Source organism: Fusarium solani (genome assembly GCF_023522795.1).
Source record: "Fusarium solani strain SB1 chromosome Unknown bctg00000001, whole genome shotgun sequence".
NCBI classification, from domain to species: domain Eukaryota; kingdom Fungi; phylum Ascomycota; class Sordariomycetes; order Hypocreales; family Nectriaceae; genus Fusarium; species Fusarium solani.
In genome coordinates this window covers 2,173,648-2,199,126 of record NW_027072156.1, presented here as the reverse complement: position 1 = coordinate 2,199,126, position 25,479 = coordinate 2,173,648, and the positions used below count along the sequence as shown (strand labels likewise).

Here is a 25,479-nt window from a genome sequence, read left to right as displayed (position 1 = left end):
CCTATCCCCCTGTTTAGAATCCTCCAGACCATCTTAGTACTTTGGTGGTTTGATGGTGTTCCGTATGTTAACTCGAACCAGGGCAACAACGTTTAAGCCTGCGAAGAAGGGGATCACATAGTTCATGCATCTTAAATGGAAGTGCTCTCATGGTCTTTGTGCTAACTAACCCCTTGCGTATTTGGCCAGGTCTGAGATACTACATTCGACCGGGCTCATGTTGGCATTGCTGACTGCCCAAGATGGCACGTATTTTTGGCCTGAACCCCATTTCCTTGCCCTCGAAACGTTATCGCTGAACACCAAGAGATATCCATCGATGCCCAGGTATCTAGGCCCCAGATGTGATGTTTCGAAGAAGCTGGCAGGTAAGCAAGCATATGATGAAAACCCATTCCGCTCGTGCCCGACTCAAGAGGGGCTCTGTTAAACACCCAGAAGTTGCGGTCGGTAGTAAAGAGAGATAATAGCAAGCTTATACAGAAGAATGGCGTTGTCGTTGCCACCACGTCGACATAGAGTCCCATTGGTCCTGATGTTACTGGCTGGGTGAGTACTCCCTTAAGAAGATGCCCCCTTTTCGCCCCCTCTGCTCTTCTTCATTCTTTCAGATTCTTCGTTGGCCTTACCCTTTGAGTTACTCAACTGCTGCCTCTTCTTCTTCCTCCTTTGGGCGATTATACTGCGCTCCACGTTTTTGGCCATCTTACCCGAAGGTGTGACAGCCGTAGGCTCTTCTGCATCTTTCTCTTTCTTATTCCCCTTCTTTCTTGCCTCATTCTTATTGCGCCGGACATATTTGGCAGCATCGCCCGCACTGAGGACAGACGTGAGTTTCTTTGGCGTGATTACCAGGGCCATTTGGGCCTCTTCAACAACGCCGCTGTATTCATCAGAGGAATAACCCTCTTCCTCTTCCCCCGAAAGGTTGTCCTCCACAGACTTGTCCTTGCCCGAGGGCTGCTTGTCGTCAGTCGGCATGTTATCTGCCAAAGAGCGAGGGTATCACTGGGGACTTTGTTAGAGAAGATGGGGAATGAAGATTTAGCAGATGGCTCAATGAGGCTCGTCGAAATGAAGTTCTGTTGCGAAGAAAGGCTTTAGGACGTCCAGAGTTGATCGGAGCAGCTAAATACCCTCTCTCAAACAGATTCTCACGGATACAGACGTTTAGAATGGGAACCACCCCGTTGCAAACTAGAAAAAAGCAATAGGAATTGAATAAACTATTCAAACAATGGTAATTACCCTTCTTTGATGGTTGTATTATGCCGACAATGCCTCCTTTTGGTATCTGTACATGGGCAACAAGACGCATAGTTTCGTTCACTACCTACGGTCAATGGCGAACACAACGCAATACAATACTGCAGAATACATCTCGCTTCATTATGTGTTTGAAGAAGAACAAGAGGGAAGAATGAATGGAAGCAAGATCAACGTTTATTAAACTCCATTCTGTTTGGTGACTATTGAATTTCGTACTGGCCGACTCTGCGTTGCATATGTAGATAGGTAGGGTAAATGTAGAGATTTCGAAGAAAACACCAACTCTCATCATTGGCTTTGTTCGAGGGAAAAATTATGAGCATTGTATAAGGCGCCAATAGAACAGATGATCATCGTTAGAGATCCTAAAATAGCTCCATTCACACGAGGCTTCAACGAGCAACCATCCATGTAATTCTCCACTGCGACCTAGCTTGCAGCTGATGGGTTAAATTAGGCCGTTGGGCGTTAGCTAGGTCGTATTGAAGCCGCATGATGTGCAGACCATAAGTAAGTGCTTATGCAGACGATGTTTTCCTCAAAAAACATACCGCTTCTTAAACACTGCAAAGCAAGCAAGTATGGATGGCCCCGAAACTTCCCTCTATCGGCCACTGGGCGACGACGAAATACGCCTCATCACCATACACCCTCATTTGGTGAATGGTCTAGTCAGCTGCTCTCTCGACACATTTTCCCTCACAGAAACGAATTCCGTATTCAAGCAATTTCTTCACAACTACGACTCTCCAAATAAGCCGAGACGGGGGCTGATCGCAACATGGCGGTCAATCCAACGGGCCAAGGGCACCCGCCACCCTCCAGATCACCGCTCAATGAAGTCCTTCACGCCCTTGGATACTCACTGTTTCCGATACACCTGGGGAGACTTTGCTGCGATGTCGTACACTTGGGGTACAGATGAGGCGGGGAAGATCATTGTCAACGGCCAGGAAATGACGGTGACCAAGAACCTCGAAGATGCGCTGCGAGAACTGGGCAGCGACGGTGGCCGCTTCGCCAGAAGATACAAGCTGTGGGTTGATGCGATATGTATCAATCAATCTGATATGGAAGAGACAAGCGAGCAAGTGGCTCGCATGAGAGAAATCTACAGCGAGGCATGGGCGGTGGTGGCCTGGCTAGGGCCAGCTGGAGACGAGAGCGACCAAGGAATGCGTCTCCTCTGTGCTCTCTCTCGCCTAGATGACAAGGAAAAGGACGATTTGACTGCTCTTCTCGAGCAAAACCCTACTATGTTTGGAGAGTTTGCCTTTTATGGTCTTCACAGCCTCATGAAAAGAAGATACTGGTGGCGGCTCTGGATCATTCAGGAGCTCGTCATGGGATCGAAGTCGACCATCTTGCGGTGTGGAGGAGACACTCTTGACTGGGAAACCTTTAGCCGCGGAATCTCATCTCTGTATCATGGAGGCCTATGGTCTGCCAAGGACTGGCTCTTGAAGGGCGAGATGAAGAAGAAGCTGGCCAAAGACGACCCACGCTGGGTGACAGCCAGTATCCACCTTGTCCACCAGAACATACGGCCTTTAAGCGAGTTCGAGTTCCAAGGAGGAGAGAGACAGAGCATGAGAAAGTTACTTGAACTCGCCATGTCAGACAGCCGCGAGGAAAAGGACAAGGTCTTTGGCCTACTTGGAATGATGGAGCCCAAAATTGCAAAGCGTATCATTTGCAAGTACTCCAAGTCAACGGCAGAGATCTTCAGTGCCACTTCAACTGCTTTCATAGAGCACTACGGCAATCTTGAACCACTCAGAGAAGCGAACCCATGGGGAGAGGCTGATACTCCGTCCTGGGTAGTTGACTGGACTTGGAACGGAAGACTGCGTTACTCGAAGCCAGAGAGCGTCTTTATAGGGGCTTTCTGGACTCCAGGCACTCCGGAACCGCGACCCGAGACCATGTACTGCGCAGATGGCCACCGAGACACGCTGTGCTCTGTGTTCTCCAACGGAAAGCTACTGAAGTGTAAGGGGGTTATAATAGACAAAATCTGCGGCTTGGGGGCGTGCGAACGAGGCTACTTTGACTGGGATCCGTCGTCCATAGTCCAGCCGGCAGAGTGGCAGAGTGTCTATGATGATACAGCCTGGGCTCTCTGCAGAGCGATGTTACTTGGACGGGTGTCAAACGGAGAGCACGTTAGCAAACGCCACTGTGCTCTCCTCAGTCTTCCAAGAACATACGAGGCGGCATTCAAGCAGTTTGAGGCGTTGGGATGGACCTGGATGAAGGAGCAGGAAGCCTACTACTTTCGCTGGGTGAGGTGGCACAAGGCCCACGACGAAATCATCATGGCCGGTAAACCTCTCGGGGATTATTTTACGGAAAAGATCCCGTGCAACGCGTCAGAATTTGATTACGCAGAGGTCTTCCTGGCGGCTGACCGGACGGGTATGGGAAGACGGCTCATGTTCACCAGCCGGGGGTACATGGGATGGGCCCCTGACAACCCGTACGGGTCGTTGCAGGACCAGATTCGTGTTGGCGACATGGTTTGCGTCGCCTATGGCTGTAGCACGCCGTTGGTGATAAGACGCGTGGAGGATAAGTACCACGTCCTTGGAGAGGCATACATCGAAGGCTTGATGGATGGGGAGGTGATTGACTTGGTGGAGAAAGGGGAGCTTTTCGAAGAAGAGCTTATCTTTAGCTGATACTGCTTCAATACTCCAAATTCATAGATGAAACAAGGCGGAAATCAGCATAGGCGGTTTGTGAAACCGAAGCATAGAGAACGCTGTGGAACAAAGGCCACTCACTGTCAGAGTTGCCTTGATTCTCCATGTTGAAACCAGCTGTCCATCGGCAGGTGGGTGAGGCGGGCTTGAAACTGCTGACTCAGCCGCCACGCACGGCAGCTTCCCCAATCGCCTGCCCGTCCACAATCCCAGCTGCGCATCGCAGGCGCCGCAGCTCCAGCTCCGTCATCACCCAAGCCTGCCTGCGTACGCTACTCTTACTTACATTGCCACCATTCTTGCGTCGTCACCTTCTCCAGGCATCGATATTTCTCCCTTGCGAGCTTCTTTATTTTCCGACTGCCGACTTCTCCTTCGCCTTGCCCCGTTCCCCGAAATTATGGTCAAATAAGCGCCCTGCTTGCGATAGGTCTGCTGGGTTCGATCGTCAAGAGCTTCACCTACTCGAAGCGCACCCGACCCTTCTTCACCAGATCAGCCCAAACAGACCAGGTGCTTAACAATCAGACTCTCTGCATCTCATACCGACCCCCGGCGTTTTCAGCAGCTTCGCAGCTACGTCACACGAGAACACAATCCAACAACTGCACACAGCGATCCAGCCAGTTCACCCCGCAATAGCTCCATTCAAACGACGCCCTTCTCAACATACGATCCGAACCAACTCACCCTGACATCCTCTTTGTCTGCGGACCCAGAGGTCGAAACAATAGACCGGGCGCGATATTTTGACACTTTTCTCTACATCACCCACCATGGCGATAGATTATGACATCAACCCCCAGCGCGACCTCGATGATGGAACGTACGCTGCTTTGCCTGGCACAACTCCCGGAGAGTATGTGCAGCAACATGCAACCCCTATGAAGGGGAGAATGAGGAAGGATGTCGAAGGTAAGACCCCTAGTTCAACTGATTTGCGGAATCTAATGTGGACGCCGCTAGGATGCCACCCCTCGAGATGGATTCACGAGCTGCTGAACAACAAGTTCACCACTTGCGATCTCTTCGACCGAGCCCGAGCTGCCAACTTGAATCCGCCGTACGCATGGCAGCACACTCATCGTCTCATGATCAATGGAAACCAAAGCTTCTGCTCAAACACAACCCGGCTATTGTCGTCGGTATGCCTGGACTGCCACTTCCACTTTGTGTTCAAGATGGCATGGGAAGAGGAGCATGCTGGGCAGGTGTGTAGTCCACGCCAAGCCCGCTGGCCCGTTCGAGATGCGCAGTTCCCTTGGCATCACCTTGTCTGGGCTGGGTCAGACACGGAGATGAATCTGGCCAAGGAAAACTCCAAATACTATCCTATTCTCGCCCGCGAGTACTTTGTCTGCTCGGCACCGCCATGCACATTTCAAGTCACTCTTGAAATCTCGGAGCCTCGCATGGCGTCTTGGTGGATTGATCTGCTGCTGGACCACGATACCATTCGGCAAACCCTACGCCTCGCCAAGGAGCAGGATCCAGAGCGCTATGCAGTAGCAACGGACGACTGGGCGGAACAGGCGCCTATGAATCTCAACACATACCTTAAGAATCTGCTTGAGGCAACGTCACCCGAGAAGCCGCGGAGCATATCGAAGAGGAACAAGCGGTTCTCTGTTCTATTTGGACCGCGCTGCTTCTCCATCTTCAGAGAGTTGGAGTTTGAGGAGATGGTGGATGAGCAGGATGGGATCGACGGAGGGTCATTCACCCCTCCATTACCGTCACCCCCAGGTGGACCATTTGGAGCCACCGAAATTGGAACCTACCGAGGATTTGTTGAGGATGTCAGATCCGAAGTTCAGTGCATCATCCATAGACGTGGTGAGCCCGCTGAGCTTTGTACTCCTGGCCTTCACGCAGATCTGGGATGCGTCGAGGTGAACAACACCAATGACAGTCACTTGGTTAACATCCGACGATACACGTTACTTGGCGTTCTTCCTAACCAACCTAAGGAGATCGTGGTGAACGCTTACAAGCGACAGTGGGAGCTCTTGCCTAACAAGCGAAAGGAGCTTATCGACGCCCTCATGGGGATTGCCAATGACCTGAACGACGAGCAACTCGCTGATTACGCCGCTACCCAATCCTCTGTGTTTGACAGTCAACTTCCGACGCAATCTAGCAGCGATGACGATGGGGTAGTGTCCCAAGCGTTGGCTTTTCTTGGCTTGCAGCCTCCTAACAAGTACAATGCCGAAACGCTGGTTGCAGCATTCCGCCAGAAGCTGTCCCAAGAGCCCAAGATGGCCAACAGCGCCCGCCAAATGCTTCTCCTGATTGCCCAGGCTTCAACGGACGACACCTACCAGGCAATTCTGCTCATGGAAGCCAATGGAAAGATGTCTGTCGCGACGGCGAAGGCAGTCCTGGGGATGAAGGAAGACAGTAGTTTGGGACCCGAAGTCGTTGCGGCTACTAGGACCAAGGTAAATCCAAAAGTTGATATGATTCCTGAAATCTGGATCTAACAGAGTATGCAGATTGCGTTGAGCAATGACAAGGAAGAAAAGGCAACCTATCTGGATGCTCTAGAGGCGATTGCGGATCTCACAAATGCAATGGACCTCAAGCAGCTTGTTGCCACTCAACGCCAAGAGAATGGAATCGAGATTCCAAAGGGAAGCTCCGTTCCGGATGCCTCAGGTCGACCAGCCAATTATGACTTGCCTGTCGGCCTAGAGAACATCGGCAATACTTGCTATCTGAACAGTCTTTTGCAGTATCTCTTTACTGTCAAGCCCGTTCGAGATATTGCGCTCAACTACGAAGACTTCAAATTAGACTTGAATGACGAGAGCATCAAACAGCGATTGCTGGGCGGAAACAAGATGCAAATGGACCGTGGCGAGGCTGTAGTCGCTCAGGCTTGTATGTTTGAGCCCATTTCTAAGTTATTCCCCTTGACTAACGGGTTTGTCAGTTGCCCAAGAGCTCTCTGATCTATTCAACAATCTCGAAACATCAGACAAGGTCGCGACCCGACCCTCACAGAGGCTAGCCAACGCTGTCCTCTTATCTACTCACACCCTTCTCAATGATTCCAAGTCGGCCGAGCCCGTTGCAGGGCCCAAGCCACCGCCTCTTCCCGCTCGGCCGCCCCCAGAGCCTCCTGCTAAGAGCTCTGGCGACGTGGAGATGGCGAACGGAGCTGTTAAGGAAGAGCGCGATCCAGTTGACACGGCTAGTACCGTAAGCTCGCAGACGCTGGTCGAGGATGGCTCTGATCATTCATACGAGAAAGTCGAAGTCCCGTCGGTGGCGACTGACGACCAAACTACGGATACAGTGATGGCTCTCGAAGAGGGCGACTCCCCTGCTGACACTGTTCGGCCAAGTCTTAAGAGCACTGAAACCTCTGAGACAATCATCAAAGGTGCTGACGGAACTGCCGATGGGGAGCAAAACGCCGATGTCAGTATGGCTGATGCCGAAGAGCCGCAAACAGTGGACAGTAAAGTCTTAACGGCTCTGGAACATCAGAAGAGATCGTCTGGTACTGACCAGCAGGACGTGGAGGAGGTGATGGGGAGCATTCTCAACCGACTCCAAGCAGCTATCCGACCATCATCTGTCGACGAATCAACTGGAATTCAGTTGGAAAAGATCATGGAGACATTTTTCGTCACGACAATCAACTATACCAAGAAGTTTGACGACAAGACCTACCAGAAGGAGATCAGCTTTGACCGGTCCATCACCGCATTCCCAGCTCCGGAGGGGTCATGTTCACTGTATGACGCGCTGGGCCGAAACTTTGACCAGCAAATCATCGAGGAAAGCAAGCTTTCACGATACACGGCGATCAAGACGCTCCCGCCTGTGCTCCATGTTCTTATTCAACGGTCCCAGTCCATGGGCAGCAAGAACGGCAACCCTGTAGAAATACCCGAGACGCTATATCTGGATCGGTACATGGATGCTCCGCACGACTCGCCCACCTTCCAACAGAGGGTTCAAAGCTGGGCGGTTGCCAGCAGAATATCGGACTTGAAGGCGCAGAAGGCTCGGGTGGAAGCCGTCATTCCCACGGGACCGTTCCTCGAGTCCTGCGGAGAAGAGGAGCCCACACCCATTGTCAATTCGGCTTGGGCCGAGGATGACACCATGGAGGATGGCGTCCTTGATTTTGAGAAAGAAGAGAATTGGGATTTTGATGGCCCCGTGGATGACGATTTCCTTCTGGTATCCCACCCAACCAATGAGGCGCCGCCCACTACCAAGGCCCCTATCAAGCCACAGGGCATCGAATCGGCTGAACGCAACGTTCGGGAGATGATGAGCAATGAGCTGCGCCAGAGGGAGGAGGACCTTGAGAAACACCACGCCGGGCTTAAGAACATCCCGTATCGACTACACGCAGTCATCTGTCACCGAGGCCAGCTGATGTCTGGTCACTACTGGGTGTGGATACACGACTTCGAGCAGGACGTGTGGCGCAAGTACAACGACTCCAACGTGGATGTGAAGCGCAACACAGACGAAGTGCTTGCGACCTTGAGCACCAGCGGCGAACCCTACTTCCTCTGCTACGTCCGAGACGAGGACAAGGATGCATACGTGAATGTGCCGAGACGACAAAGACCGGAACAAACCACGGATGCTGACGGTGACGTTGTTGTCGCTAACAGCGAACCAACCCCTGAGGTTAAACATACACAGGACTTTTCGCCCCCATTTGAGCCGCAGAAGAGCGACTAGGAGTCTGGGAGAGATACTGGGAGAGATGGGCTACTGAAAACCGTACTGAAGCGGTCACCAAGGTGGAACAGTCAAGTACGGACACCGCCCAAACTTCGGCGCCTCCTCCCCCGTGTCGTTACCATTAACCCTACCGACCTACCAGATAGACAGGAGGGGGACGAGGACCTTGGCAAGCGGACAAGGGACCCGAGTTTGGATCGAGTGTTTGAAACCATAGATTTGTTGTAAATCCGGGACGGGGACTTAGGACGACTTGAGAGGTTGGAGACGATTTGTATTGGTTTGAGCAGATGGCGTTCGGAACCGGAGCATCGAGCGATAACCATACCCATGACATGAGATGCATTCACGAAGCGATAGTTGCGACAAGACACGACAAGAAAGACTAGGGGATGATTTGACTAGCAGTAAATTGAAACGTTTATTCAAACGAGGCCATCCCTGGCGACAACAGCGTTGAAGGATGGCCGGTGTAGGCGTTATCTATGGTTGGCGCATCATGAGTGTGATATGATGAGACAGATGGTGACATTTATCGGCCAGTGAAGACAGGCTTCCTCTTCTCCTGGAACGCCTTCAGGGCTTCATGCCTATCCTCGGTGTTTACCACGCGCTCATACATCTTGTTCTCAACCTCTTCCCTGGCCCAAGCAACAGCCTGGAGGGCTGCCCTCACGCCAATGGGTCCTCCCTCACAAATCTCCTGGGCGAGCCTCACAGCCTCGCTCAGGGCAGCTTTCCTAGCTTCTCCGAGAATATCGGAGCCGTCCCGCTCATCCTCAGGAACAACCTCGACAAGGCGATCAGCGATGCCGAGGAAGTAGGCCTCGGGGGCGGCGACCCGGCGGCCGGTTAGGATGAGGTCGCGGGCGCGGGAGAGGCCGATGAGGGCGGGCAGACGATGGGTGCCACCGGCACCGGGGATGATGCCGAGACGGGTCTCAGGAAGACCGACTGTGGCGTTGGAGGAGAGGACGCGGAAGTGGGTGGAGAGGGCGAGTTCGAGGCCGCCGCCGAGGGCTACGGAGGAGATGGCGGACACGGTGGGGATGGGAAGGTTGGAGAGGGAGTTGAGGGTGCCGCGGAGGTTGGTGAGGAAGTCGGCAGTGCTGCAATTGAGTTAGGATGCGTAATTGAAGGTGTTATAGGGAACCTACTCTTGTTGCGAAAAGCCCCGGCGCTCCTTGAGGTCGGCGCCGGCGCAGAAGCAAGTATCAACGGCGCTGGCGAGAACGAGAGCTCTCGTGGGACCCTTCTCGTCGACACCAGCAGCGCCGCCAAAGCGCTTCACGGGCGGAAGCTCCTCGCCATTGGGACCATACTGGCTGTGAACAGCATCGACTTCGTCGCGCAGAGAAGCGAGGAGAGCCTTTGAGATGGCGTTCCGGGCCTTGGGCCGGTTGAGCTCGAGGACGCGGATGTGGCCGGTGCCTGGGGCGGGCAGGTTCGTTACGCGGATGAGAGGCTCGGCCGCAGACGAGTAGAAGCGCCGCAGGCTGCGGATGGTTATGGGGGACAGGCGAGGAGGCATCGTGGGGAGGTCAATTGGGTGGTGGTGGGGGAAGGTGCTTGAGTTGTGGAGGGGGGATGTGATATAATGACGTCGGCTGTTGTCGGTTCATGGTATTTTTTAGGTGGTTAGCCGTGGGTAGCTTAAGCCGACTGAGAGCTGCGATAAGCCGATAAGAGGTTGTGAAGATGAAGCTCTCTCTTATACGAATTTGTATTCATTTTCCTTTATATTTTGGCTTTGGATTTGATATTCTGCTGCTGTTGTTTGTGATTTGGTCAACGGATGCATCTACCGTATGATACAAATGCATCATGGAGCCGGTTTCGGTGGAGAAGATGAGTTGGTTAAGCATGAAACACGCAAGACGTTTCCACTCATTGGTTGAGGTGCAGACATTGATACACACGAGAATCATTTCTCAATATTTGACTCTATTTCTTTCTTCTTATCTCTCACCGCTGCTTGACCGAGATATCATCACCAAGAACCGCCGAGACACTTCACCTCCCACGATCTACAAACCCCTGCCGTTTCTGGGGAAGCGGCGCCAAGAGACGCCGGTCCCTAGAGGTAGTAATTTGCGGATCCAGCGCTCTAAACTTCATTGGATATTTCCTCAGCCTCCCAGATTTTGAGCCCAGTTTCTTTGTCCCCTTTCCCTCTCCTCCCCATTCGTAACTTTCCAGTCTAGAGTTTGGATTACAGTACCTTACCTGGTGTCAATGAGAATGGACTCGGCTTTAGGTCGCTGTTAGTCGAGTCCGTGGGGGATAGGCCGCTGTCTTAACAAGGAGAGACAGAACAAGACAAGACAGAATTCCGCCATGGCTGGGACCGTATCAACCTCTCTTCCCCTGTCGTCATCGCTCACAGCCTCCTCAACCTCAACACCAACACCAACCACCCTCACCATCCTCCTCCGCTCCAGCATCGACGGAACATCAGACTTCTTTCCTTTCCTAGATATTGCAGGTCTTGGCTCGGGTTCCGACTCTGTCGACTCGGGTCTCACCTTCAAGGAACTCTTTGAGACCAATCTCGACGGCGGCCAAGAGATTGTTCTTTTCAGCTCAGGATGTCAGGTCGAAGACGGCACTTCTGACTGCACGCGCGCCTGCAACAATTCTGATCTCTTCTTCAGCTCCCTGGAAACCTTTTACAACTGCGCTGCCCTGGCTGCTGTCAACTACTGGAGCCAGGACGTCAAGTCATACTACATCAGTGATGAGACAGAGCGCAACGCCAGCTCCATCATGGGCGCTGGCACATTGGCCGAGTTTGACGGGAAGCCGGTTCTCAAGTCTCTCATCACCTGCGCTCAGGATGCGTGTGAGAATGACGGACTGAGCAAGCCCTGTAGTCGCAGCATTGACGCCCTCTCGTATGGAGAGTCGAGCGCCCAGGAAATATTTGATGCGATGGATGACTTTTGTCCTGAGCTGGCAGCTGAAATCAACCCCGATATCTTTGGGCCAGGTGTAAGACTAACATAACTTCTTCTCAGTCTTGAAGCTGACTTTTCCAGGTTCTCATCTCATATGTCCTGCAAGTCAGCTTCGCCGCAGCGCTCTATCTCCTCCTTAAAGGCTTCACCCTCTGGGTCCGCATCACCCAAGGTCCCAACAAGCGCCAGTCGGAGCCCAAACCTTACCGTCTAAAGCGAAGTCTCACGCGCATTGAGAGCATGATCTGGAGAGACTCGGGCGGTCTCTCACGAACCAGTATCGCCATCGCGACGACGCTGGTCGAGTTCCAAGAGGCACAGTGTTGGTTCGTGTTTGCCGTCCAGATCGCCTCCATCCTCGCCATTGTTGTCAACTCGCAGGAGGGAACATTTTGGGGCGAGATCGTGGTCAATGCCGCCATTGCCTATCACGTCAGTCAGAATGGGGTTCTGCCCATGTTTCTTATCCAGGTCTGCTTGCACCACGAAGGCATTAGGAATTGGCATACTTTCCTGGGGTTCTTTATGGAGTATCTGCTCGCCATTGTTGCGACGACGCAAAAGATCTACTTCAAGGATGCCTTTGCCCTATTCAAAGGCCAGAAAGAGATCAAAGGATGTGGTCTGAACCCGAGCCCGCGAACGTATTGCGCTGCGACTCGAGGGATTGATGGACAGGCCTTTAGCTTCTTCCCGCATCCTCTCCTGTATAAGATGGTGTTTCTCATCCTCGACAGCGTGGCCATCATAGCATTGGTAGTGGACCAGTTCGCCTGGACGCTGCGAAAGCACCATCTCACAAAGCACGTCCAGTTTGGGTCGTTTCGGCTGGGACGGTGGCCACGATGGGGGAAGCAGCGGCGTGGACTGTTCATCAAGCGATGGTTCTGGAGGATCCTTGAGGTCGCTTACCTGGTTGTGAATATTCTATACATGATCTCACTTACCAAGGTCATTAACTCTGAGAGTTTCGCGGCCAACAGATGGTCGTATGGCCAGATCATTGCTGTGACGGTGTGGGGGCCTGTCATTGTGAAGCTATTTGATCTCCTGCTCTGTAAGTCTCCCGATGGCTTGTTTCTGATCGAGTTATTTGCTGACTGCATATGCAGCTGGACCACCCAAGAACGGCTTGAGGCTTAACTCGGGCCCGCCGCGTCTGCGTATCGACAACGTTATAAACGGTCGGGTGGGGACGTCTGCGGACGAAGAATGCGAAGATGAAGATGCCAAGTACGACCCCGAGCCGAATGGCGGGGGAGGCTTCATGATTCGAGGATCTCGGCTAGAGTTGGCGGATCTAGACCGTCAGGATGTGGAAGAGAATGCGGCAACGCAACAGCGAGCTGATGATGATGGCTTAAAGGGAAAAGGAATTGGACGAGGTGATGATTGATGAGATATCGCATTTATGATTATGATTGATGAAGCATAAGATTGGACTAGTCATGACGTTTGTTTGTCTTTAGATCAAGGTACTCTTGGACTTGGTGGATACAATATTTTGGTGCATCATGATACTGTAGGTATCCACTTGGCGATGCCTTCGCAGGAGCAATTGCAAGCGAGAGAAGTTGGTTTATCCAGTCGAGAACTTGGAAAACATCATGTGACGCAGAAACTATCCTTAATTGATCCAAAATACGCCATTCAAAATATCCATGTCTCAAGCCACGCCCATCAATCACATCACAACCAGCCTCACCAAAGGTTAGCCTCCACTTACAAGCTTCCTCACAGCTTTGCATTCCCCCTTTTTTCTACGATCGCCCACGGAATCTCTCGATGGCCTGGCAGAGCTTTACTGTAAAAAAGCCTCCCTGCGTCATCATTGCTACATCCTCTTCACGTGTCGGGTCGCGCCGCAACAAGCCCTCCCTCGGGTCTCTCCCCAGGAGCTCTTGCCCCGCTAAGTCATGATGTCATGACGAGGTCAACAGCCGCCTTCGTCATACAGTGATATAACAATGCTCTGCCCAGCACTTTTTCCTTCTCTTGCAATTGAAGCTCTGTTTCTTAATTAAACCAATTGAACCCCTAACACCATAAACAAGCAATCTCCTACTTCCATCTACAACACCAACAAAAGCCAACATCATGTCCTTCATCCTCCGCCGTGCCGCTCTCGCTCCCCGCGTCATCGCCGTCCAGGCGCCGCGAACATTCACCACCAGCTTCGCCGCCCAAAAGACCGCCTCCGATGTTGTCAAGGATGCCGCCAAGAAGGTCGACCGCGTCGTGAGCGACAAGATTGTCGACGGCATCGAGGCAGGAGGTCAGATCCCCCACACACTACTCCACCATGAGCTTAGCTAACATACAATAACAGAGACCGTCACCGGCAAGGTCAAGGAGACAGCCCAGGACATCTCGGACAGCGAGGCCAGCGGCAAGGCTGCCGAGCTGAAAGGCGAGGCCAAGGGAAAGGCCAGCGAGCTCAAGGGTGAAGCCAAGGGTGCTGCCAAGGAGGCCAAGGGCAAGGTGAAGGGCGCCGCCGAGGAGATCAAGAACAAGTTGTAAAAAGGGTGCAATTGGGGATAATGAGGGCCAGTGTCGATGGCCTGTTGTACTTTTATAAGCCATGCATCATCATCATACGGTTGAGGAAGTAATTGAAGCATCAAGAAGCATTCCTAAATGAGTCCTCTTCAACAAGCATCAGTGTTAACGAGTCAATTGGTGGTGGAGACATGCCAAGCAGAACCATCAACAATTACGTCATTATTGTTGTGATATTATTTTCATTCATTCCATTATCCTATCCTCTGGGTATCAATCCACAAGTCATATAATCTTCCATTAACCAACCAATGCTCAAGCAATGTTTGTCTTCTTGGGTTGGACGCTAATCTCGCCGAGAGGAAACCTAACCCAAGTGGTATCCTCCGTCATGATACCAGCAGAACCAGCATAAAATGCCACGAACGCGCAAATGACGGAAAACGCTCCTCCCGTTTTATTAATCCGGATAGCAGCGACAGGGTGGCTGGTCTGCAGGAATTGGGCCAGGCTGAGGAAGAGGAAAGCCAGGAACAGGAAGCCAAGCACCAGCAGAATGGCAATGTTGGTCTTGAGAGCGGCGATGAAGAAGATGAGCGTTAGGAAGCACCACAGGATGAGAAAGATTCCCAGGGCGAAGCTGTAAGCGCGATCATCTCCCTTGTACGCGTCCTTGATGGCGAGATCGGGCACGAAGAACATGGCAAAGGCAAGCCAGAAGGCGCCGTATGAGCAATGGACGGTTGTACCGAAGGTGTTGCCGACACGGAATTCCATCAAGCCAGCAAAGAACTGAGCAATGCCGCCGAAAAAGACTGCCAGTCCAAAGATGGCTTGGTCAGGGCCGACACCGCCAAATGGGTTCGATCCAGGGAGGCTATTCACACAGAAGTTAGCAAAGCCCCTAGTTACCTGCAGCAGATCAATTCAACTTACCCAGCACCGCACTGATACAAGCCAAGAACAAACGTCGTCAGAGCGAAACTGATCAAACCCAGTGGACCAGGGTTGGCAACTCTGTAGAAAGGAGGGTCGTAGACCTGCGACACCATGGACTGGTGAGGCTTCTGAATATGGGTGCGAGGCACATGATGGTTGTGGTGGTGACCGCAGTGGTGATGCATATCGTCCTCCTTATCGGTATAATGGGTAGGGGTGCTCGCCCCGTTGGAAGGAGAAGGGGTGCTCGAAGACATCTTGTCTACTGTATCAAGGCAAGTATCAAGCTTCTGATATCGAGGAGAAGGACAGGTAAGGGACAAGTCAAGTCAACCAACTCTGGGGTTAGAGTATAGACTTTATATCCCCCCTCACAACCCCAAGCATCACCCCAGAGACTACCCCATACCCCATCACGTTGAGCGTGACGATGGGGCGGACATCCAACTCCATCCGGCTCTTGAGAACGGCTGTCCATCTCCTGGGGGGATCAGAAGGTGGATCAGCAAAGAGATTGGAGCAACATGGCAACTACTTGCAACCCTTTGCCTCCTTGGAGTATCCGACCCACGGGACTAACATAATCGACACTTAAAGGGCCGAGGAGGCAGACCCCCAATGTGGAGGTTTGGTTGGTCATGACGGAACCTTTGCCAGACACTCAAATCCTGAAAAGCTGGATCTGTCGGCACGTCGTATGGAGCACGTCCGGAGAGAGCGGACCTATCATCCAGGGGTCTGGTTGAGTCGTGGGTTGCGTTGAGGGTCGTGATGGGTAATGTGTGGCGATGGTTGGTTGTTCACTTGAGTCAAGAGAATAGGTCTGGTTTGAAATCAGCCCATCGACAACCTCGGCTGTAGAGGTCAACGGGGCCGTACTAACTGGAGATGTTGTTAGCCCAGGTCGCTTTCGGCTTTAAGAAGGCCGGTTGATGAGGCTCTGGCCAAGCCGGGCGGGCCGTCAGCCTCAACAAGGGTGACAGACCAGCATGAACCAGAGGGCAACCGCTCGAATCACTCCCTTGGCAATCTCTACTCTCAAAGAGCAGGAAAAGCCTGCTGTGGAGATGACGACCGAACCTTGTCGGTGGTGGGTGGAGGGACCTTCGGAAGAGTTCCGCTACATTGATCCACAAGTTGTCGCGGTTGATCTCACAACAAAAAGAGAAGTTCTCGAGATTCTTGTTGGAGCAGATCTTCATGAGTCACGGCAATGCTCTGCCGTCCACCCCTTGTCGAATCCCCTCACAGTCTTTCTTCCCCAAACACGTTGTCTATCCCGAACTCTCCGGTTTCCCCATCGAGGGGAAGCATAAAACTTTGATGTGCCCCCGAGGCACAAAAACCTGTCTATCCTAATCACGTCGGGGCACCGGGCCTAGCACGGCGCCGCTGATGACGATGGCGTCGATGATCCCGTCTGCCGTTATTTCCGGACAGGACGCTTGTCATGTCCGTGTCCTCGGGAGACATGCTCGCGGCTTCGCTTGAATGGAACTTTCGGTTATGGTTAGAGTAATTACCGAGAGTGTTGAGGAGTGATTCAGGTGGTGGCCATCTTTACGTCAGTGTCCACGTCTGTAGAGGCATATGTGAAGCAATCGCTGGGAGTAGGCCTCCAAGTTCTGGTGATGTGAGACTGAAGGCTGTATTAAAGAGCAATTGTAGAACGGTATGTAATCACGAAATGGTAGGATCTCTGCATGCAAAGCAGCCAAGCATCAATCGGCCAAGCCCGCCACCACATGGCATGGATCGTGGAAATACACCAGGGTGTGGAATGTCACCAAGGTCAAAGGCTTGTCAACAGGGATCTCACAATTCTTCACCGAAACGTTCACCTCGGTGAGAGGCTCAGTTCCAGCTGATGGGTCTCGTGACTGTGGCGCAGCATGACTTATCGATAAGACTAAGTTCGCCGATTCTCGGCCGGGACTTGCATTGATCCTTGCTGTTTGAGGTCCCCGGAAATGTGGGGAAGTCCGCGCTCTAGCTCCGAGCTTCCAGTGCGTGAGTGAGCGGGAATGCGCCAATTGACCTCGTGACGCCCATTGATCCATTGTTTCTTCTTTCTCCAACATGCTCAATCCCGCGATAGCTACAACTTGGCTTCTCGCGGCTCTGAACATGTCCTCACCGTGTACAGGCTCCTGCCATCCATCACAATCGCCATGCCGCTAAACAAGTCCGCCGTCCTCCTCTGCTCTTGCAATCCCTTCCCTGCCACGGCAGTGCCGGCGCTGCCGTCCATAACGTCATCTCGAGGGGCGCCTCCAAGACACGCCGCATCGACTGCCTCTTCGGCGCATCAACAAATACGATATGCCACGGTTGGCCATGGCCGTCGAGGCAGCTCCCATCGTGACCATGTCCCCGAATGGCCCAAGACCACTTATCCATCCCCCTACGAGATCTTTGCCATGAGGACGGACGATCCATACACCAAGCATCGGTTCTACCAGCTTGTCAAGCTATACCATCCCGACAAGCACAGTCATACCTCGGACCTTCATCACATCCCCCACGCGACTCGCCTCGAACGCTATCGTCTCATCGTTGCCGCCAACGACCTCCTCAGCGACCCGTCTAAGCGTCAGCTCTACGACAACCACGGCGTGGGCTGGAGCGGCGGTCGCCCACAGACCCTGAACGAGACAGTCCGCAACGCAGACCGCGCATGGCGCCACCAGGCCGGCAGCGCTGCCAACAATGCCACTTGGGAGGACTGGGAACGTTGGTACGACGCCCGCGACGGCAAGCCCAAGGACCCCTTATACATGTCCAATGGCCTCTTTGCCACGCTGGTTGTCGTGATGTGCATGATCGGGGCCTTTGCGCAGATGAACAGGGTTGAGCAGTCGGGCGCCGACTACGTGCAGATGACGAACCAGTCCAACCTCGCCATTGGTCAACAAGTCGCCCGGAGGACCTCTGTGGCTCAGGGACGGTCAAAGGATGAACGGGTAGATATGTTCTTGAGAGACCGGGAGAACCTGACCTACGCCTTTGTGCCGTCAAAGTATGATAACGACACGGTGGGCCCAGGTTCTGCTACACCTAAGCAAAGCACACGAGCAAAGGGTGAGGGTAATGATGCTTGAAAGAGTATGGTTGGTGAGAACGTACCTTATTCTCCCTCGCATTCAGTGATTTTCAATATCATCGTGTTTCAGCACGTCCGGAGTTTGGAGTTGCACATGATTTCCCTCTTGCTGGCCTACCACTCTCCAGTCTATCTAGATATATCCCCAAGACACAAACTTCAAGACCTTTCGCCAAGCTCCTGTGTGTCCTCCCATGTAGCTCTCAGTAGAAGGACGATACGAATGCCTTCCTCACCATGATAGCTTTCACAGGCACCAATGCCCTTAGAAGCTAAGTCAGGTCCATCAGCGAAGTACTGAAGGGCTACTCCTACTACCTCACGCAAAAGAAATGAAGTAGATAGACACGTGTGTTCTAATGGGCTGTGTACCATTCATGAGGCATCTACCCAGCTCAACCCTCGGCAGTCGAAACATGGCCCGGCCTTGAGGAACCAGGACCTCCAGATCGACCTCGACCTATTACCCCGAACAGACTCGATTCTAATGACAAAATGCCCCCTTGCGCACATTTCCAATCTCCTCGGGTTTCAACCCCTGATCCATCCATCCGTCCATTAAAACTATGTGACACCAAACCCCTAGTCCGGGAAACGGCCCCTGAAATCAAGTATCATATATCTCTGCGTCCTGCGTTCGTCTCTCAGAATCCTCCAACCTTTCTCGGAATCTTTCTCCCTAACCTTCTTCTCGTCCTCCACTGTCCCAGGGTGACAACGAGCCATATCTCGAAGGCGGCGACAGAGGACTCACGACATGGCTCCCCGCGTAGGTCGAGTCCATTCCGGACGCGGGCGAGATGGCCGCTGGATCGTGGCTCCTCCCCAGCGGACTACCCACGGGTTCTGAGCCCTGCAGTTCAGGAGCCCCGCGTTCCCCAACCGTATAGACTCGCGGCTTCTGCCACGTACGGGTGAAGCTTCTGACCTCGGCCACAGCAGGCTGGGGCGTGGGGGACCGAACACCCTGCGAGAGTGTTTCCCTCGGATCGCTGAGGATGCTACAGCTAAGCAAGGAGTCGTTTGGCGTATCTGTCCGCTCAGCATAGGAGCTTAGCTCTGGCAGCGGCGGGAGAGAGGGCGGACGTAGGATGGGCATGGAGTTGTTTCGAGAGATGGTGCTGTTGTCCTCATCGCACTGTTTTCTTCTGTGCCGGATGCATATCCATGCCATCAATATCATGACTGTTAGACCGAGGGCCGTGCCGACAGCGATGGCAGCGATAAGTCCTTGAGAAAGACCATGAGATCGGTCGTCTATTGATGCCGGAGTCGCGCCGCCATCGCTGTCGGCCGATGTTTCGACAGATAATGTCGGTTCTGAACTAGACATGTTTCTTGGAGTGGTCTCTGCTGCCATCGTTGTGGTTCGCGTGGTTAGCCTCGTTGGTGGCAGTGGAAATAGCGGTTCTTGTGAGAAAGGGTCGGTCACGGTAATCATGGTTGTCAGCGTCACTACAGGCCAACTGCCTTGAAAGTCTCGATCGTCTTCATCGTCTGGGGCTGCAGTCACATATATCGAATTGCTAGATGTCACGGTCTTGCTCGTCCATCGGACGGGTCTCCCCTTGCTAGAAGCAGCAAATAAGGGGCTCGTCGGGTAATCAGTTGCCATGAGCTTGTCAATCTCGGGGGAAAAGACGTCAGCGGCCAGGTTATCGCGGCTTGCCATGGTCAGACTCTGATTCTTGAATACGCCGGAGGAGGGCACGTTTATTGAAAATGATGACGCCCCCGTGTTTGCTTCCTTTGTCCCCCGGGCGCGCAAAGAGACGCGAGTGGTGATACCAAGCGATGCCATGGCAAAGCCTCTTCATCACCATCGGGCCGTCCAACTATCTTTAGGAACGAGCGCTTCGTGAGCTTGAAATGGGCACCTTGGTGACACCAATATCATCGGCGTGCGGGGGGTTAGGTAACAAGAAGGGCTGTGTCATTGACGACTGTAACGTTTCCGCCGTCTTGAATCACTCACTTCGTAGCTTCTCGACCTTTGCCCTCATCACCCTCTCAGCATTCGCTGGGACGATGCGCTCTGTTGGTCCAAGACGCATCATCTTGCCAACAAGATACATGAGCTTGCCCTGTGGAAACTGCTTGTAGTCGACAAACTCCTCCAAGACCTTGTCCTCTCCCTCCATGACCTCATCTGCCAATTGTTCATATTCCTCCTCAGCAATCTCCTTGAACCAGAGGTCATTATCCTCAATAGCCTGAGTAATTCCTCCCTCAATCTCGTTGAGATAGATTGCGAAGAGAAGCTCCTTTGCCACCTTGCCAGTAATCTGTTTGCGCACCAGATGGTACAGAAGCTGGGCGAGGTCTGCATCCGGAACTTGCAAGCAATCACCTTCGGGGGTGAAGGAGAGATCCCTCGCAGCGAGCGGTCCAGCCTTGAATGTCGTAAGACGTCCAAGTTCGTGAATGATCCAGTTGCCAACAAGAGTAGAATAGCTCTTGAATTCTGGCATCTCCGCCTCTGTCAACTCGGCCGCAAGCTTCTCCTCAACTGACTTGAGGACCTTGTAGAAGTACTGAACACGAGAGCCGTTCTCCAGGTTGATCAGGGACAGCGCATCCTTAGCAGTAAGGCCGTACTGCGCGATCAGCGTGTCCAGCTCTGAATCAGGCGAGACAGCCAGCGACCGTCGCAAATGATCCACAAGGTCATCTCCGATAACCAGAGGCGCGATATCAGGGTCGGGCATATAGCGATAGTCCACCTCACCTTCTTTTCCTCGCAGTCGTCGGGTTTCCTTAGAACCGAGAGTCCAGCCGCGGGTTTCGCTAGGAATAGCCCGCCCGGCTTCCAGCTCACTGATCTGACGGTCCCGTTCAGCAATGATGGCATCTTCGACTGCCTTTATCGTACTCAGGTTCTTGATCTCAGTTCTTGTGCCGAGAGAGGGGTTAGACCCGTCGGTCCTGCGCACAGAAACATTAACATCTGCTCGCAGACCTCCTGTTTCCATGCCTGAGACGCAGGCGTCGACGGTGTTGAGCAGCATCTGGATCTTGCGAACAAGAACAGCAGCAGTTCGAGGGTGGTGCATCTCCGGCTCCGTGATGATCTCAATGAGGGGGACGCCGACACGGTTGAAGTCCAGCCAGTTGACCTTGTCAGCTTGCGCAAGGGTCTTGGCCGTATCCTGTTCAAGCTGAACCTGCTTGATTCCGACAGTGACGCTCTCGCCATCCTGAGGAGAAATCCCGTCTCTGGCGAGGAGAGTGATGTGACCATTCCTGGCGAAGGGCTCGTAGTACTGAGTGATCTGGTATCCGGACGGTTGATCCCACCAGAAATAATGTTTCCTGTCAAACCGGCTGAGCTTCTGGATGTCGCAGTTTAGAGCAAGGGCGGCGCGCAGAGCAGGAATCAGAGTCTCCTTCTGGAACAATGGCTGACTTCCTGGCATAGAAAGGTCGAAAAGAGCCACATGACTGTTGGGCTCATCGTTGAAAGAGGTCACAGCGGGAGAGAACAGCTTGCGCGCCGTGTTCAGCTGGGCGTGGATCTCGATGCCCACCGTCAGTTCCCATCCATCCACTGTCTGGGAGTCACCCTTTGACTTCTTCTTGCCCTGCTTCTTTGCCTTTTTCGCCTCATCCTTGAGCTGTTTGCGCAGAGGCACGGGCTGTGCTGGAGGTGGTGGGACGGTTTCGGAAGAAACGTGCAACAGCCTGGCTGAGTTTGCAACAGAAACGGCTGCTGAAGGTAATGCCGAATGCCTCGTGATCTGTCGCGCACCGACACAGCCTTGCCGTGAGATTTGACCGCTGAGCAGATACTTGCCCAGGACTGAAGTTGGTATGCGCGGCATGGTGAGGATGACAAAGTTGGCCTTGAGGGGAGCGTTTGGTGATATTTAGCAGTAGCTAGGAGTCCAGGGGTTCAATTGACTTTACAACCGGTGATATCAGGTCATAAGGTACGACTCGAACGGTGCCGCATGGGAATTGGAAGCACAATCGTAGAGTTAGTCGATGCTGCAACAACTGGATCGGAGGGACACCGGGACGTTGGTTGTAGTGGGATACAAGGAGGTAGAAGCTAAGTTCCGCTGCTAGAGGGAAATTTTTCAGACTCCAAAGTCTTCACAGTAAAGCCTTGACTTGGAAGTGAAGGGAAAGGAAGCCATCCAAGGTGTCTCAATTCCAGCCTCAAAAGCTCAAGACTTTCCTTCCTGCAGCTGCGGTGGAGCTCAATTAAGCTCGGGTGTCTGGGCGGGACATCCCGGGCCATTGGCACCACGTGACACTCCACCCACCCACCACCTACATGTCACGATCTCGACCCCACGAGCTCAAGAGCTGCAGAATCACCACCTTTCCCATCAAGCAACATCCGGTATGGTGTAGTGGCTAACATTTCGCGCTCTCATAACCTGAGGGATAAGTACCGCGGAGCCCAGGGTTCGATTCCCTGTACCGGAGTTCACTTTTTGCCCTTCTTTTTGATGTTCTTCTCCTATTATTGTCGTCGGATGCATGACCCTGCCTGCATCTGCCTCACCACCACCACGCCACGTACAGCTCATACCATTTGCTGTCTCTTTTTTTCCTCCATTAGCCGAAGGGGTCAGCCGAAGTCTCCGGCTCGAGCGCCTGGACATGGCAACGCGGCAGGTGACAGGGACCATGTCACCCTTGTTGGCACCTCATGCATGCCGTGGCTTCAAGTAGTCTTGAAACCCTCTCATCTGCTTTGCTTTTCCTCTCTACTGAAAACATCAAGCAGCTTCAGTCAGGCTCGTCATTTTTTATATCGCCCTTTGTTTATCTTGGTCATTTCCACTGCCATCGTTTACCTCTCGCGTGTTTCCTATCCGGCTCAGAGTCAGTTCATGGTGGCACGGTGCGTCAATCGCTCTTGTGACTCCTCCACAGTCTCAACGTATCGTCACAGTGCTTGAGATAAGTATCTCAAGTATGACTTTTCTTTGCAGAGTTTGAATGTTTGGTGTCTCTGTGGGCACTGACTTGATGTTCAGGGCGACGTTGCTTGCTACTATATCCATCAATATTGTGTCAAACAGCAATCACTGATAGGCTAGGATACATTGATAACTAGCCAGGGTAAGGCCTCTTCTGGATATACAGTGTAAAAAAGTCTCCCCGTCGGACCGGACCACGTTTCAGTACACAGGATCACCATGGACGGCTTTCCAGAATCTCGACGTCAACAATCCCCGGCCTCATCTGCTAGCCCGCAGATCGAGAGGAGCAAGCTCAGTGAAGCACCAGCTGAGGGATATGAATACAATACTGCTCAGTCACCCGCCCTGAATGTGGCCCAATACGCAGCCTCCCCCAGCCCGTCTTCCATGATGGACTATGCTTCCACTGGTGCTCTAAATGCAAACTCAGCCTCCAGCGGGTCTGCCGTTACGCAACTCACACCCAACGACGACACATCCACAGGCAAGAGCTACACTAGGGAAAGGGTGCCAAGGGAACCCAAACATCACAAGAACAAGGCAGCACATCGACTCAGTGCTTTGTCTTCCTCTGGGTCAGAGCCACACTCGGTTAGTCACGATGGAGGTTTCCTGTCTGCCAGCCAGGAGCTCAGCTATTTTAAGAGCAAGTCCAGGAGCCCCCAAGCACCAATGCTGGAGTATCCATCGCCCGCTATTTCTGCCCCCAACGAACCACCGTACTCCCAAGAACAACCATACTCTCAAGAAGCATCCTACCCCCTGGAACCGCCATACTCTCAGCCTCCCGTCAACCCTGGCTGGGGACCAAACTACTCTGGTCCAGCCTATCCCCCCTACCCATATCCACCACCCCCTGGACAGCAGGCCGGGCTGCGACCCCTCAGCCAACAATACCCGTCTGGTTACGGTTACCTAGACCCCAAGGCTACTACACTGAGCGCCGCCTTTGCCAGCCATCCTTCATTCCACGATTCACAGTATCCGGACGCTCAAGACATGGTAGCTGGAAACAGGGATGGCCCCGAAGGGGATATCAATATTCCTTTCACTGATCTGACAGGATATGCGCGCATAGCATCAGCAATAACAGGCCAGGTTGCGCCACGCGTTCGACCTTTATATCGGCAATTCGAGTGGCTCCACCACCGTCTTCTCTTGTCTTACCAAGACCGACTTGTCGAGCTGGAAGATGAGTTAATAGAACTGGATGCACTCAGCACAGCTACGCGGAGGAGGGAGGGCAGACGGGATTTGCCTTGCTCTGAGAGAGAGGAAAGGTCGGAAGATTCTCCTTACAAGCGGGACAAGGCTCGAGCGATGAGAGATATTGGGCACGTCCTTGACGCATACAGTAAGAATACGAAACCCCCAACCCCCAACTTGCCGCGCTGTCTAATATCTCTAGCGCAACTCCTCGCCTCCCTAGGAACCATCCAAAAGCTGCCGGCAGCGGCAGCTGATGATAAGCGAGCCTATAGAGCTTTTCTAGCTCAGCGAAACCTCATTGTTCAGCCTGAAACCGAGTTCCTGCGTGCTACCGACCTCGTTTGTGTGGCTCGAGAGCCTTCCGCGGATGCCCCAGGCGCTGCCGACGACAACGCCGAGGAGACGGAGCGCGATGAAGCAGCTCCCCAGCCCGAAGTTCCTCTACGGGCTCTCATAAATGGCTTCTCGGCGGGTTTTGCCTGCTTGGCCGTGTCGCTGGTGGCTCTCCCAGACCTCACCAGCCGACTGATCGTGGTGCTGTGTTTTGTTGTTCTGGCCGCTGTTGTCATGATAGCGACCGGGAACGCCAAGCATCTAAGGGGTTGATGAAAGAGAGAAATATCAGGGGGTTATTTGACAGTGAGCTTCTGAAACTGCTGGCCATCCAAGCTTCCATCGGTTGGGGAGGACTGGTTTTGTCGAGTTGGATTGATACCTTTCGTGTGGGCATGCCCTTTGTCTTATGAACAGATCAACACTATGTTTTGTTTTTCATGTACTTGCTATGTTTTTGGAAATGGTCCTCGAACCAGAGTTATATTGCTTAGGTAGGGATGGGTGGTTCTCACGGAGTTGCAGTCATGTCTTTGTTTGAAGGATGATTCTTGATCCGTTTCGAACTGGCCATTTGCGCACCTACCTGGAGAGTCTCCAGGCATATAGAAACTAACCAAAACGTCCCTTTCAATCGTCCAGTTGACGAGTGCGATGTTCAGCTCAGTCTAGAATGAACTCGACCGCTTGCGTCCCAGGAACATGATGGCTGATTTGAAAGCTTCTGTTATCCAATCGGGCGAATGGTTTAGTGGTATAATACTCCCTTAGCATAATTCGTCCATCAGATGCCTGCATCTGGGAGTGGT

At 52.9% G+C, this 25,479-nt stretch overlaps 11 protein-coding genes across 11 annotated transcripts; 6 read left to right on the top strand and 5 right to left on the bottom strand.

Annotated features, from left to right (window-relative positions):
• Positions 1 to 561: 561 nt before the first annotated feature.
• Positions 562 to 981, bottom strand: MRS44_002804 (uncharacterized protein; the record flags this gene model as incomplete). The annotated part of the gene is made up of 1 exon (XM_046282947.2): positions 562 to 981. One exon carries the CDS (start codon positions 979 to 981, stop codon positions 562 to 564), a length of 420 nt encoding a protein of 139 aa, XP_046136914.1.
• An 869-nt stretch (positions 982 to 1,850) lies between these two features.
• Positions 1,851 to 3,950, top strand: MRS44_002803 (uncharacterized protein; the record flags this gene model as incomplete). Its single annotated transcript, XM_046283869.2, has 1 exon — positions 1,851 to 3,950. One exon carries the CDS (start codon positions 1,851 to 1,853, stop codon positions 3,948 to 3,950), a length of 2,100 nt encoding a protein of 699 aa, XP_046136913.1.
• An 800-nt stretch (positions 3,951 to 4,750) lies between these two features.
• On the top strand, positions 4,751 to 8,690 carry MRS44_002802 (uncharacterized protein; the record flags this gene model as incomplete). Its single annotated transcript, XM_065622958.1, has 4 exons — positions 4,751 to 4,889; positions 4,941 to 6,418; positions 6,464 to 6,860; positions 6,913 to 8,690. 4 exons carry the CDS (start codon positions 4,751 to 4,753, stop codon positions 8,688 to 8,690), a joined length of 3,792 nt encoding a protein of 1,263 aa, XP_065479030.1.
• Positions 8,691 to 9,225: 535 nt separating this feature from the next.
• MRS44_002801 (uncharacterized protein) lies at positions 9,226 to 10,224 on the bottom strand (the record flags this gene model as incomplete). Its single annotated transcript, XM_046279344.2, has 2 exons — positions 9,226 to 9,802; positions 9,851 to 10,224. The coding sequence occupies 2 exons, from the start codon at positions 10,222 to 10,224 to the stop codon at positions 9,226 to 9,228; spliced, it is 951 nt and encodes a 316-aa protein (XP_046136911.1).
• Positions 10,225 to 11,030: 806 nt separating this feature from the next.
• Positions 11,031 to 13,046, top strand: MRS44_002800 (uncharacterized protein; the record flags this gene model as incomplete). The annotated part of the gene is made up of 3 exons (XM_046280769.1): positions 11,031 to 11,684; positions 11,732 to 12,707; positions 12,763 to 13,046. 3 exons carry the CDS (start codon positions 11,031 to 11,033, stop codon positions 13,044 to 13,046), a joined length of 1,914 nt encoding a protein of 637 aa, XP_046136910.1.
• Positions 13,047 to 13,747: 701 nt separating this feature from the next.
• Positions 13,748 to 14,170, top strand: MRS44_002799 (uncharacterized protein; the record flags this gene model as incomplete). The annotated part of the gene is made up of 2 exons (XM_046273511.1): positions 13,748 to 13,925; positions 13,980 to 14,170. The coding sequence occupies 2 exons, from the start codon at positions 13,748 to 13,750 to the stop codon at positions 14,168 to 14,170; spliced, it is 369 nt and encodes a 122-aa protein (XP_046136909.1).
• Positions 14,171 to 14,464: 294 nt separating this feature from the next.
• On the bottom strand, positions 14,465 to 15,345 carry MRS44_002798 (uncharacterized protein; the record flags this gene model as incomplete). Its single annotated transcript, XM_046268198.2, has 2 exons — positions 14,465 to 15,026; positions 15,086 to 15,345. 2 exons carry the CDS (start codon positions 15,343 to 15,345, stop codon positions 14,465 to 14,467), a joined length of 822 nt encoding a protein of 273 aa, XP_046136908.1.
• Positions 15,346 to 17,259: 1,914 nt separating this feature from the next.
• MRS44_002797 (uncharacterized protein) lies at positions 17,260 to 18,189 on the top strand (the record flags this gene model as incomplete). The annotated part of the gene is made up of 1 exon (XM_046268196.2): positions 17,260 to 18,189. One exon carries the CDS (start codon positions 17,260 to 17,262, stop codon positions 18,187 to 18,189), a length of 930 nt encoding a protein of 309 aa, XP_046136907.1.
• Positions 18,190 to 18,870: 681 nt separating this feature from the next.
• MRS44_002796 (uncharacterized protein) lies at positions 18,871 to 19,992 on the bottom strand (the record flags this gene model as incomplete). The annotated part of the gene is made up of 1 exon (XM_046280768.2): positions 18,871 to 19,992. One exon carries the CDS (start codon positions 19,990 to 19,992, stop codon positions 18,871 to 18,873), a length of 1,122 nt encoding a protein of 373 aa, XP_046136906.2.
• Positions 19,993 to 20,158: 166 nt separating this feature from the next.
• On the bottom strand, positions 20,159 to 22,012 carry MRS44_002795 (uncharacterized protein; the record flags this gene model as incomplete). Its single annotated transcript, XM_046268197.2, has 1 exon — positions 20,159 to 22,012. The coding sequence occupies one exon, from the start codon at positions 22,010 to 22,012 to the stop codon at positions 20,159 to 20,161; it is 1,854 nt and encodes a 617-aa protein (XP_046136905.1).
• Positions 22,013 to 23,344: 1,332 nt separating this feature from the next.
• On the top strand, positions 23,345 to 24,943 carry MRS44_002794 (uncharacterized protein; the record flags this gene model as incomplete). The annotated part of the gene is made up of 1 exon (XM_065622957.1): positions 23,345 to 24,943. One exon carries the CDS (start codon positions 23,345 to 23,347, stop codon positions 24,941 to 24,943), a length of 1,599 nt encoding a protein of 532 aa, XP_065479029.1.
• Positions 24,944 to 25,479: the final 536 nt, after the last annotated feature.